Source organism: Monodelphis domestica, chromosome 4 (assembly GCF_027887165.1).
Source record: "Monodelphis domestica isolate mMonDom1 chromosome 4, mMonDom1.pri, whole genome shotgun sequence".
Classification (NCBI taxonomy): domain Eukaryota; kingdom Metazoa; phylum Chordata; class Mammalia; order Didelphimorphia; family Didelphidae; genus Monodelphis; species Monodelphis domestica.
The window spans coordinates 172156938-172171579 of NC_077230.1; the positions used below are offsets into that span (position 1 = coordinate 172156938).

Here is a 14642-nt window from a genome sequence, read left to right on the forward strand (position 1 = left end):
CAGCTATAAAATATGATGATCAACTATGAATGACTTATCAGCAGTGAAAAGATCCAGGACAAATCAAAGGGACTCAGGATGAAAAAGGCTATCCACTGCCACAGAAGGAACCGATGGAGTCATTTTATTTCCTTCATGATTTTTGATTCTAATGTAAGTTTCTTCCACAATATGTATTGCATGATAGCACACATATAGCCCCTAGCACATTACCTGCTCTCTCAGGAAGGTAGGAGGGGGGATGAAAGGATGAAGCAAGAGAGAGAACAAGGATTACAAAATGTCAGGAAATGTTTATTAAAAATTATGTTTACATGTAATTGAGAAAAAATATTATTAAAATAGCCAAAAAAAAACTAGGTGAAATCAATAGTACAATTATTGAGATTTACAAATGGTATGTAGTATATCTTCAGTTGATAAGTAAAAGCAATGTCATACAATGTTTATGCTGGGGTTTTTTTTTGGAGATTGGGACGTCTCCAATCTCATGTCCAGATTGGAAGTATAGCAGCTACTCATGGGCTTGATCCCACTCTGACTAGCTTAGAAATTCAAATCTGCTTGTTTTCCCATCTGGGTCAGGTTACTCCTCCTTAAACACCCTCACCTTCCTCCCTTGCCCCCTAAAGCTCACTAAATTGGTGCCAGATTTATGCACCCAAATGGCTTAGTCCAGTTAAAGTCAGAACACCAAAGCTCAAGAGACCTGCCAGCCTTATTCTCCCCAGAATTGAGGACTGATCACAGGCATGTACCACCATTCCTGGCCATGCTATAAATTGTGAGACACCAATCAAAGATAGGACAGAAGTGAAGAACTGAGTCTGCAAACAATTCACTTTGAGCTCAAGGAATTTTTTTTTTATTTTATTCATGTGTAAGAGAGAGCAGCAACATTAGTTGAGTAAATAAACCCAAAAGTGTTTAAAAGATTCCTGTTTGAAGGAAAAATTACAGAACTATAACACTATACCAGAACACACAAAAATAAGTTTTTTTTATGTTTAATTTAGACTACAATATATTTTAAAATACTGAATTCAATGCAAATTGCAGGTGGCCTCTAACTTATGATTCACAGACCATTCTTTATAGTTTGTCGATGAGCTGTGTATTTGTCTCACCATGACGGCTTTCCCACAAGACATGATCTTTAAGAAATCATTTTGAAATATTTTTTCTCTCCTCTCTTTGTGGGGTAACTTCTATTTTGGCTAAAGAGCAATCCGAGAACAATAATGTTTTAACTTGCAAGGAAGCACACCCTTATTGAGCTGGTAGAACTCCACTAATTGTATGAGATCAGTGAATCTTGTGTGACCATCATCCAGCGTATGAAACATTTCACCATCATCTTCTAGCTGAAAGGGCAAAGAGAAACTGTTGAATTGTGGCAAAAATGCAAATGACTTAGAGGAACAACAGTCTGCTGAGTATCACATATGTGAGCATTTAGGTACCAAACTTATAGTTCCACAGAGATAAGGCAACTTTGGAAGTAGAACTAAGGAAGAGTTCACTTCCTGGGTTTAATATCATTGACATACTCAAACTTAGTATTTCTGGTATACAATGTAGCTCTATTTTACTCCCACTAAAATATGCTTATTAACCTGATAAGATTTATTTGGATGTAAAAACAATTGTGTATGCCTTAATTCTATGCCAAAGTAAACAAAAGATTGCAATAAACTATATCTTATAGAAAGCAATTGATTATATCTTATAAAAAAGGCATTTCCAGGGTTAACTTTATTCTCTTCACTTCCAATCAGTATATTCAATATAAATATTCACAGTTTGCAACATTAAATTCATTCGGAAGCAATGAAATCTCAACCTAATAATTCTTTTTTGCATTAAACTTTGTGGTATTAGAGTTGATACTTGCAAGAAAATACTGATGATATAATCAAGAAAGTTGGAGAGCACAATTTAGAGGTTCCAGATCATTCTGAAGAGAGGAAAATTCATAAGTAATACAAGGATATTATATTTATTGAATGGTTCCTGGAAGTTTTAATGTCCTTGATTTGAGAGTAGAGGGCAATATTTCAAGTTCTGTCTCTTAAATAACTTCACCACTGGACAGCATCTGATTCTCAAAGATGAAGAAAAAATAAGACAAATAGTAATAGTAGTAATGCCAGTAATAATAACCTAGCAAAGGAGATTAAAATAATATGGGAACAGTATGAGGTACATGTCATTTCAATTGTTCCATGGACACTTTGAGTAAGCCTACAGAGGATGAATTTACATCCCAATTCTTTTATTCATCTATAAAAATCAGGTGTTTTTTATAATCTACCTAATTAATTCCATAAAACTTGGTTATAAAGAAGCAATAAATAGCCTGATGGCAACTTGCCTGTGGACTGTTTCTATCTGAACCCCACTGAAAAAAGATGAGAATGATATAATTGACATCATTGTAATAATGTATTATTCAAAAAAGTAGTTTAGAAATTGACCTGAGCTCAGAAAAAATGTGCATGTTAACACTTCCCCAATGTTTCACAGAACCAATATTTCCTTGCAAGGCTATAAAACATAGTATTAGTAGAATAGAAGAGATGGAAGTTGTAACATAATGGTTTCACAGAGAAAGAACTAAACCAAATTCAGAAGAAGGTTTCTTTAGGGGTCTTATAACAACAGGTGGCAAGGGATACAACATTGCTAAATAAATTTTATATGACTGAAGGAAATTCAATTTTTCAAACATTTTCTCTATTCTTTCTTTTAATTCAGACCTAAGAGATATTTGTGCCAAGCATAGCTTCAGTCAAAACAGAAGCTTCCAAATAGCATTTAATTTTTTAAAAAAGTTTTCCAAAATTGTACTCCTCAAGATAATTCCCAATACAAGAATTCACAATGATAAATTACTTACTGGTATAATTTGAAAATGCTTTATCTTTCGGCCATGGCTCAATGAAAGTACAAAGGTTTTGGGGTTGCTTTGGCTGTCCCGTACCAAGAAAACTCTAAGAAAGAAAGAAGGCAGTTTGATTTGTTTCAGAGGAATGCATGGATTTCAGAGAAATAGAAAGTCAAACAGTAGTAAATGTGCCAGTTATGTTTGAATGCAGTAAATCCATCCACAAATGCATGTATGTATATTTCAATTACATAAAATAAATTCAGCAAGTAAAGAGATTTCATTCATTTTTTCTGCAACTGTCATCTAAGTTAAAGCATGTCATTTTTAATTGGCTTGGTTTTTCATTTTTGATAGCTTTCCTTCAAAAATAAAATGCTGTTTAAGCATCAACAACTGGCAATGTGTAGTTTTCATATAGGGAAATCCAGTACTGCCAATTAAATGTGAATAGTCTATTAACTAAAAGAAATGCCATTGGTATCCTCTTTTTTATCTCACAAGTCACATTAGGCCCTGGAAAAAAAAATTCCCACCTGGAAAGAGGGCTTAACTACTTTTTAACTTGGGTATCTTACTTATGATCCTTTTCTTCTTTGTTTTTAGTTGGTTGCTAATGTTACAGACATACTATACAATGAGAAAAATAGGAAAGGAAATGTCATAATTCTGAAATGATTTTTTGTTTAGATAAAAGCAGAAAATTGAATAAAATGGGGAAAACACAGGGACCATCAAGACTATAGAAAAAAAAAGATTTGTAAAAGAAAACAAAACTCACTTTAACCTTGAAAGATGAGGCAAAAAAATCTTCTGATATATCAAGCTAGAAAACAAGACATGGCCTAATGGCCTAAGAGAAAAATGCTGCCAGACATGGATCCTTATTTACTGGCAAGACAGCACAAAACCAGTTTTGTATTAATTGCTGGCAAACAGCCTGTTTTCAACAAACCCTACTGGCAAATAATCCTGTGCTACTTTCCCTGGTGCTTAGTTAGAAAGGCATTTAGATTTGAGTTGCGGTGCCTGTCCAGTGATGGTCCCATTTCATTTGTGTTAGTGTGAAATTCCAGACATTACATCATTGGCAGATAGGACAAAAGTGAATTTTATTGGCAAATCAAGTTGTAAATCTTTTTCACTCCTGAGAAGAACACCACCACCACCTAGTGGACCAACTATTCCTTCCAAGGTGATGCAGAACAAAGTTAAACAAAGGTATAGCTTCCTTTATTTTTGTAATATCAAAATGACATAAGACTGAAGGTGGATGAAAAACACTGTAGAAAACCTCCCCAAAATCACATTAGGCTTTTTGAGAATCCTATATGCTTTCTACTCTCATTGGTTGTAATTCAGGTAGTCTCTCTCTAAAAATCTCTAATAAAGTATGTGCCATAGCTTACATCCATAGAATGCTGTGAGGTTAACAAAGCAGTTTCCTCACAACAACCCTGGGAGGTTGTCTGGCACATAGCAGGCATTCAGTAAATGCTGCTTGATCAACTTCTATTTGCAAATATTAATTATTTTTCCATTTTCAAAAAGTGCTTGTGATAATCCCTCACATAAGGATCTCATTTACCTAGATATCATGATCAAGTTCCTATAAAATCTTCAACTGAAATTAAAATATCTTTGATGTGAAATTACCAGCTCCACTTGGCTACACTGAATATAAAAATGTTTTCTTATTTAGTGTATGCAAGCTACAAAGCCTTATTTAGAATAACTACAAACATGAATCAGAATTAATGGAAATTTCTGAGGCACTCAACATTTTCAGAAAAATAGAATTCTCTAACTAGATTTTTAAATAGTTTGACAGCAGGAAACCAGTTGTGTCATATTTTGTATTGCTCACAAGATCTAACACAGTATCCATCCATCTACTGTTTCCCAACTATCAATTCATGAAAAACTTTTCATAAGTTTGCAAAATTCTTATGAAATTCCCTTATTCTTGAGACCCATGTTTCAATATTTACTTTACAAAATACTCTTCTCAATTGTTCCTAGTCTTTTCCCTTTGAGCTCCAAAATAGAAGTGTGTATTCTTCTTTAAGCCCTCTTCTCTTCTCTTCTCTTCTCTTCTCTTCTCTTCTCTTCTCTTCTCTTCTCTTCTCTTCTCTTCTCTTCTCTTCTCTTCTCTTCTCTCTCTCCTCTTTCTCTCTGTCTCTGTCTCTGTCTCTCTCTCTCTGTCTCTCTCTGTCTTTCTCTCTGTCTCTCTCTCTGTCTGTCTGTCTGTCTCTGTCTGTCTGTCTGTCTGCTGTCTGTCTGTCTGTCTGTCTGTCTCTCTCTCTCTCTCTCTCAATGCAAATGATTCCCAGACCCATATAAGCTTCAGTACTGCATTATCAGTTCTATATTAGGCATTTTAAACAGAATAATCTGGAGAAATCTTAAACTCACCATGTCCAAAAATGAACTCATTTTCTCTCCCCCTAAATCTCCTTTCTTCCAATTCACTTTCTGTCAAAGGCATCACTATCCATTCAGGCTCTCAGGTTTGTAACTTCAGCATTATCATTGACTCCTCACTCTATCTCACTTGGGATATCCAATCAGTTACCAAATCTTGTTGTTTCTACCTTCACAACATCTCTTGTTTCTGACTCCTCTCCATGAGCATAGCTGCCACCTTAGTTCAGCTCTCATTACCTTTATCTAGATTATGTTAACAGCCTCCTAATTGATCTCTCTGTCTCAAATCTCTTCCCATTCCACTGTATCCTACAACAAGGCTACCAAAGTAATTTTCCTAAAGCAGAGATTTAACCATATGATACCCTTACACAACCAATTCCTTTGTCTATCACCCCAATTACCTTTCTTCCTTCCTTCCTTTCTTTCTCTCTCTTTTCTTTCTTCATCCTCTCTCTATATATAAATATGTATTCAGATATATAAACATACATACACATATGTATAAATGCAGATGCAGATATATGTTTTATAAATAGCTGTACATGTTTTTGTATATACTTAGCTCCCCTGTTACAAAATAAGCTACTTGCAAGTTAGAATTGTTTTATTCCTTGTACCTGAATACTTTGGGACTCCACAGTGCCTGGCCCATAGAAGGTGCTTCAATAAATGCTTGCCTTATTGATTGATTATCAGCATTTGTTCTTAAGTGGCAGATGATAGTCCCCACTTTGGGGGCAGATTGGGTTGGGAAACCCAGGAAATTTTAATATTCTTCAACTATATGATACTGCTAATACATTATTAAAATTAAGATAAAAGGAATGGTTAAGAAATAATAGACATTATGGGAATTCAGACGATACTACAATATCATCATAATGGAATAAGATATATATAAATTCCCATGAGGGGTGGGTTGCTAGAACAGTGGATAGAGTGCCAAGTCTGGAAGAGCTGAGTTCAAATTCAGCCTCAAACACTACATGTGTCATTCTGGGTAAATATCACTTAGCCCTGTTTACCTCAGATTCTTCATCCATTATTTTTATCCAGAAACCCCCAAACAGGGTCACAAAGAATAGGACTAGACTAAAAAATGAAATAAACTCCTATAAAGTAATTGTATCATGTGCTCACAAAGTACCTTGTATTACCTTACAATATAAACTTGTTTAAAGTCTTTAAAGGTCCTGTGAGAACTACTCACATATTAAATTTTACAAAGTTCTTTGCTTGAATTTATTTAATTTATCAAAAGAAGCATAGGAATAAAACAACAAACACTAGCCCCAAATCACACTTAACATTGCTCATAGTCTCTTCCAATTTTGAATATAGATGAGCTATAGAAGATTAAAAGTTAATAGAGAAAATAAGCAGGAAATCTGCATTAAAAATAGAAAAGAATCTGCATCTAATTTGTTAAGACAAGTTCTACCTCTTCCCTTTCCTTCCCTGGGTGGGGGTTGGAGTGGGGGACAATTATTCCTTTCTCTAAAAAAAGTCACCTTAAAAGTGTAATTAGTAGGAATAATTTTGCGGAGGAAATATGTACACACTAACATAGCAAATTAGTTGTACGCTTAAATCAAAACATATCTGTTGTTGTCATTTTTTCCCCTGCCACCACTGCCAATTTAACTGGCACCCAAAAAGCAAACTCTGTTTTTTTCAATAATTAACATCTGTGACCAACAATAAACTTTCTCAAATTGGCACAGAGTGGGAAATGTAACTGATGGCTAAGGAATCAATTGAAATCTTGATTTGTTTTTACCTTCATCTGTTTTATAACCTAAAAACTTCCTTGTGACAATGAAAAGACCAGTTATTGACTATGGGAGGAGCAAACAACAACCATACTCAACCCAGGGGAATCTGCACTTCCTAATGAGAGTAGAGGTTGGATATCCTACTTACCCATCTACAAGTCCTTGCTGAATGATGAGGCGCTGAGCTTCATCTCTGGAAATTCTGTGATGAAACCATGGCTGTGCCTTATGAAGAGCTAAAGAAATCACACTCATATATTTAAATATTTCTCTCTTAAAATTACATAGTCAAATGAATCTTCTACTACATCTCTCCTGGGTTCAACTACACACTGACAGGAATTCTGTTTCCAATAATATAGACATACCTAGGTTTGTTGAAGAATTTTGAGGAGCAGTGGGACTACCATGGGTATTCAGACGTAAACATCCTTTTTTCTGAGCATAGAAGGGGAAAAACACTTTTCAAATTTTGGATGGAGAAACAAAAACCCCAGATTAAAAATAAATATTCTGGGGGAAAACATGTGTGTGTGTGTGTGTGTGTGTGTGTGTGTGTGTGTGTGTATATATATATATATATATATATATATATATATATATATATATATGTATGTATGTATGCATTTTCTTTACCCTCCATGCTAAGCCTTCTTCAACAGCAACTGAAAGGGCTTCAGTGGGATTTTCTATAACTCTGCTTTTATGGCCTGAGAAATCCATTGCAACAAGGGAATTCTCTGAGATGCTTCTCTGAAAAAAAAAACAAACACTTTGAAATATTAAAATTTTTTGGCAGATTGTCTTCCAATATTGTTCTTCATTCTAGAGCATGGTGATCCACTGAGCAATGGGGGCTGACAAACCAAACTATAAACATTCCAGGAAATTAAGAAGTTAAAACACTTTTATTTTTCATTATGGAGATCCTAAAACAGAAAAAAATATATATTTTTTGTTTGGATTATTTTAGAGTTGTTAGTACAATAAGATTAAGTTGATAGAATACAAAGATTAAAAACATACAGTACAGAGTGAATCCATCTGTCAAGTGAAGCAATACTATCTGCTCACACTCTCATTTAGTGTTGAAAAATATAACTCAGAAGGGAATAATCATTTCAATGGCCTTCAATAATCTTTTTAGTTCTTGCTGGCATGAGACAATGCTTTTCTCATCTCTTAATCAGCATTAAGAGAAATGTTTTTAGAGCTCTCACATTTATTTGTTCTTCCTCACATAGTGAAAATCATGTTTTATAAAGTTATAGGATAATTTCTCTGTTTACTGAACATATGAAATTATTCCACAACTTTATGAAACACGATTTTCACTTTGTGAGGTAGAGCAAATAAATGTAAGAGCTCTAAAAACTGGTATCTTAACTGTTGAATAAAAGCAAGAGAGAGACATTGTCTCATATCAACAAGAACTAAAAAGATTATGTGTCATTTTGATTTAATTCAACAACTTTCTTCATTTCTTTCCTCTTAAGCTGTAAATAGAAACTGATTGGTAATACATGATTTTTTTGAGGTAATAGATGAGATTTGTCTTGCCAACAACAAACACCAAGTCAGTTGTACTTAGACTATATAATTGTAAAAAAAAAAAAACAGTCATAAGAGTCTAAATTCTGGCTACAATAGAGTCAAGTTCCCCTCCCCCTCCCCAAAATATCAACAGCCCTCCCAAAGGACCTAGATAGAGATTTTAACAGCTACTCCCCATCCAGTAATAAGCAATGGACAAAAATTAAAATGAAGCTCTAGTGGTAAATTCATGTCCTACCTGCATCTGGGGGACCCCATGGTTCAGTAAGGACTTTTTAGAGCTGTCTTCTTAGATCCAGCCAGTCCTTGTTTCATGTAACAGATCACAGTCAAGTGTGTGCTTGAATGAAAACACTCCCCACAAAAAAAAAAACTTAAAGACTTACTTTGTGCCATGTTACACTTCAGAGTCTATTACCATATTGTGATGTTCTCTTCAAACCATCCTGGAGCACTCAACCATCTTTTTATGGTGCATCTCTATTTCTAGAGATCCTGCATGCAATCTTCCATTTGTTAGAGGCTCCTTTATGTTATAACTGACAGCTGCTCTTTCCAGACAGATGCTGTCTCTGTAATCTCTATTTGCTGTCACACCTTAGTTTGCCCTTTTCACCCCGTGATCTTATGGGCACGGCTGTCGACCAGCCAGATGTACTTCTGCTTTGCTGACATTAATGAAACGCCTCCACCTGCCTCAAACACGTAGGTCTGAACTGAGTATCTAGCCTCCATCATAATGATAGCTTTATCCTCAGAATATCTCTATCTTCACATGCCAAGATGGGCTCTGTAATCTAAAGTTCCTGATAACACAGAAATACTGTTAGGAGAAAAAAAAAAAATAAACACAACCAGGTGTTTTTTTTTCCCTTTTTTGAGTACCTAAGTCAGCAATGAAAAAACAAGTTCCTATACTTCCTAATTACTTGAATATAAACAGGAAGAAAACAAATGCAGGAATACAGAAAGAATTTATTTCCACTGACATAATAGAAATAAAAATTATGAGGGATTTAACTCTAACACAGAAACGGGAGGGATAATCTGACTTAAACAGTTGCTGTCAGCTTGTTCACTCTACCATATAGGAAAGCAACAGTAAAAGCAGTATTAAGAATGCATGAAGTCAAGTCAAAAAATCTCCTTTTTCTAGCACTTTCCTCTGTGGAATGGGTAAAATGCTCCCTGTAAAGAATTCTGAATGTTTCTGAAGGCAATGTTTCTGCTGCTTTGTCACTTAGTACAGATAATATCCTAAGCCATCATCAATAAATTTTGGATTCTCCTTGTTTTTCCTAGGACTGATAAAGGACAAAAGTACTCATTATCACCTAATTCTACTTTAACTCCCATTGTGATACAGCTGGCCTGGGTCAGAAGTTCAGTTTTTAGCAAAAAAACGGAGGTTCCCCATGTTCATGCCTCAGCTGGCATTCCCGCGTATATTTTAAAAACTATTGGCATGTCTCATTAGGCAGTTAGGTGGCACAATGAATATGTAAAGGACCTGGAGTCAGAAAGAAATGAATTCCAATCCCACCTCATTCACTTTATAAGCTGTGGGACTTTGGGCAAGTTATTTAAAGTCTTTGTCTCGTTGTCATCTGTAAAATCAGGATTATAACATTATATGATAATTTTATATACACATGTGTTTATAAATCATACTTACCTTCCAGGGTTGTTGTGAGGATAAAATAAGATTTTGTAAAGCACTTTGAAAAGAACTGTAAAATGCTAGCTTTATTCCTAAAATTCTTCTTGTTATTATTTTTTTTTAAACCCTCAAGAGCATTTTGGAAAGGAATGAACAAAACACTCTGTTACATATGCCAGTGGGATTCTGTGTCAGCAACAGAAACCGCAGGAGTAACTTGATGTAAAAAGTTCTTAAATACAGCTTAAAAATAGTGGAGGATAGCAGTAGTACAACTAAAATCAGGCTTTCAAAAATTTCCCTTTTTTTAACATAATAGTTATCCCATTGATCTGTATATTCACAAATAAATGCCCTGGTTGTATTAATGATGAATCAGGGAGGCTGGATCCTGTGGTTCAACTACTTCTCTTATGTTTCTATTTAAATCTTATTTTTTTCTTGAACATAATATGCATTTCAAGGGATCTGCATTCATTTTATAAATATATTGTAGTGTTGGGTAATGAGCCAGGCACTAATAAATGAAAGGACCCAGTGTGGAAAGGACTAATCCCATACCAGTCTTTTCCAGTTATAAATCAATCCAGAAGACATTCAACAGTTGTACTCTCTTCAAATAAATAAAATGACAGTGTGACATCTGTATACTATTACTGTTGGTACTTGAATGATGAGGACAAGTAGAAAGAAGTATATTTTCTAAAAATTAAGCAATTATCCCCCAAAACTATCAAACTGCTATCACATAACTTGAACACCATAATTTGAGTTCTTAGAAAGAATATGCAGCAACCAAAGGAAGATGTTGGGATCTCTCTGTGTGTCACACTCACAGACACATAAACACACATACAACCCTATAGGATTAGGTCTGCAATCACTCCTGCACTCCAGTGGATATGAAATACTCACTGATGTAGATATTTCTTCCCAATGATACAGATTACAATTCACTAATGCCTTCTTATCTTAATGTGACCACCATCCAGACCCATGAACCAAAGGGGCTACCCAACATGCTTCTCTACACTACATTCTCCAGACATCACAAAAATACAATAACCCTCAAACACACAAATCTACTTTTCATTGGACAGTAATTCAAATACAAGGATAAGTGGTCAAGTTATTTGCAAAATGTTCATTTTAAAGTGGTCACTTTTATAAAATTCAACAAGATATTGTAGCTCTTAGTTTGTGGTTTGTAGGCAGAACCATACTATGATGGAAACTTACTCTTCTGTAACTTAAAGTAACATCACTAACTGCTTTGGAGCTCTTTTCCTATATAGTCTATCAAGCTTTCTAATCAACATTATTTCATGCCTCATTCCTAGAACTGAGCATTTCAACTGCTACATTACACGTAGGGTAAATGTTCTTTCCTTGGGCACAGCCATGAAGAGAATATTTTAAATCCAAGTGCAAATGCAGGTTTCAAAAATGCAAGTTAACCTATTTGTTACACTAGGATAGAAAACTAAATTCTAAAATATATTTATCATTATGTAGTACCTCCAAGAGAGCACACTATATGTTTAAAGTATAGGAATGTGTTTCTTGAATTAATATACAGGAAATTAAAGTCAGATCTTAAGGAAAAGAAATAGGTATTTGTATCATGACATATTTTAAAGGACCCCACACTGTAATGCATAAACCAATAAATATATTTATACTGGATCAGGGAGGCAGGGTCCTATAATTCATATACTAATCTTACATTGCCATTCATGTTTTTTCTAGAAGATAATCTGCATTTGTCATTTTATAAATATGTTGTTGGGTCAGGTCATGAGCCAAGAGTTAAAAAGTGTCATGACCTACAGGTCCAAACTATTGGCTAAATTTGAATATTCAATCTATCACAATCCAACCAATTCACTCATGAAATTAATATTATCTGAATTATAGAGGAAAAGGTTCTGTGACTTCACTACTGAGAGCTATATTTAAAATAACTTTTCTCAGATAAGTCAACAATTATGCATCTCAGAAACATAACTACAGATTCAATGAACTTGAAAGGAATAAATAAGGGTTAAACAGGAATAGTAGATATCAAGAAATAATATGTAAAATCAAAAGGCATTAATAAAACCATAAAAATAAATTATAAATCATTAACAAAGTAAAATACAATACATAATCAACGGATTTCATCACATAAGCTTTCTGTGATAAGTCTAGAGAACAGAAAATAAAACATGACTTCATTATTTCTTCCCAAGGAAGCAGCATAATTTAGAATACCAAACTGAAGCTCAACATATTAAAGAAAAGTACAAATTTAGTCCACTGATAAAGTACTTACAATAGGTGACATATTCTGAGAGCTGCAACTACTTCTCCCTGGACATGGATGCATATAATTCTGGTACAGCTGCATCCCATACTGTAAAGAGAAATTAATATTTTCATCACTTTCATACCATAAATTATAGATAAGAAATGCCCTTGTCATACAAAAATTTGGTGTTCATATTTTACTTGTGACTTTAACATATACCTTTGGGCTTGTACACTTTTAATTTAAAAAAAAACTTCTGAAAATCTAAACAAAAATCAGAGGCTTTGTTAAAGAAAAAAATGGAATTGAGTTGTGTTAAGAAAAGAAAAGAAATACTATGGAATGTAATCTAGTGCAAGGCTCCATCTCCCCAAAACTCAAGTTTCCAAAGATCACAGAAAATAGTTTCTACCTTACTTATTTAAACTTCAAAAAAAATCTTCTATTTAGTGAAGCAACCTGTTTGCCATTTGGGAAACCTACTTGGACAAATTATTAGATCACAACATTTCTGCTTAAATTTTGCTACACAGATTGTTCTCAAATCTTTTAAGATTCCATGGGACATGGAAAAAATCCATTTTTCTAATAAGGAATCCCGTGAAATAGCTGCATATAGTTGAATTTGCACTAATTACAATTATGTAAAATATGGTACCTGGTTCCATTCCAATGGAAATAGCATGACCACTTCACAGGATTCATTATTTGTGCTAATTAGGACCAAGCTATACCTTTAGAAGATTCCTTAAGACAGAGGATCACAGGATTTAGAAGAGTGAATCAAGGTCCCTACTAGCTTATTTCACAAATTCTCACATAGCCATGACCCCTGCAGCCCTGTTTTTATGGGTAATAGGCAATTTTTTTTGGAAAAATAAAAATGTTGGTGAGTTCAACAGTATTAAGTTGTTTTTGTCATTTTTTGCTTTAAATTCTAGGCATTCAAAGAAAGAAGTAGGGAAGTGGCAAAAGCATACTATATTCAACCACAAAAGAGAAAAAAAAAACACAATATGGGGCTGTAAGAATAAGATACTTTCTTTAAAAAAAACTTTTTTTTAACTTCCACCTTCCAGCTTAGGATGAATACTGTGCATTGGTTCCCAGACAGAAGAGTGGTTAGGGTTAGGCAGTGGGGGTTAAGTGACTTGTCCAGGGTCATACAGCTAGGAAACATCTAAGGACAGATTTGAACACAGGACCCCCTGTTTCTAGGCCTGGCTCTCAATCCACTTTAGCAACCCAGATACCCCAGTAACTTACTTTTAACATTACTCTTTACATTATTCATCCTGTGGGTATTAACACAACAAATAATCAAGCAGCAAGAAAATACTTAGGAAGTCAATCAAAAGCAGAGATTCTTAACTGAAGTCTAGGAAATTTATATGTGTACATATACACAAACTTTATATATATTTATTTGTAAGTATTAAATGTATTTTATATGTATAAATATATTTTTAAATTTATATTTGTGCATATATACATGTGTGTATATGCATATAAACCTATAAGTATATACATATATATTACATTTAGAGAACTGTTTTTCAACATAATTGGTTTCCTTTGCAATCCTATATACTTTCTTTTGTGTATTTTAAAAATTATTATGCAAAGGGATCCAAAGGTTTCACTAAGAATACCATGACATACACAAAAGAGTTAAGAATCTCTGATTTAGAGTACAATTGGTATTATGGTTTGAGATACATGAAAAATGCAACTACATTCCACAAAGTTGTCCTTAAATAGTTGTTTCTTGAAACTGGGGGCTGCTCCTTTAGGCTTATTCTACTTTATTTGAAACATCAGTTGGACAAGATTTCTTTTTGCTCCCTGCAAAGAACCCTCCCTCCTCTTCTTTGCAAAGAACCATAATTTCCCTAAAAGAAAGACAGGATATGGTGGAATGCAAACTTCACCCTCAGGATATATACTGTTGGAAATATTTCAAAATATTCAGAAGAACTACTTCCCTCTTAAAAAGATACATACACATATGTATGCATATTTGCTTCAAAAATGGAAAACATA

At 34.1% G+C, this 14642-nt stretch overlaps 1 protein-coding gene across 5 annotated transcripts in view; it reads right to left on the reverse strand.

Annotated features, from left to right (window-relative positions):
* Window positions 1–837: 837 nt before the first annotated feature.
* GRB14 (growth factor receptor bound protein 14) overlaps window positions 838–14642 on the reverse strand; it is a 175510-nt gene continuing 161705 nt past the window's right edge. For all 5 annotated transcript variants that reach the window (XM_016433667.2, XM_007494274.3, XM_056793964.1 and 2 more), the window contains 6 exons: window positions 12624–12704; window positions 7729–7845; window positions 7461–7530; window positions 7241–7328; window positions 2900–2993; window positions 838–1364 (listed from right to left, as the gene is read on the reverse strand). In XM_016433667.2, coding sequence (XP_016289153.1) covers window positions 1218–1364; window positions 2900–2993; window positions 7241–7328; window positions 7461–7530; window positions 7729–7845; window positions 12624–12704 — 597 coding nt within the window. In that variant the 3' untranslated portion in view covers window positions 838–1217. The remainder of the gene's footprint in view (window positions 1365–2899; window positions 2994–7240; window positions 7329–7460; window positions 7531–7728; window positions 7846–12623; window positions 12705–14642) is intronic.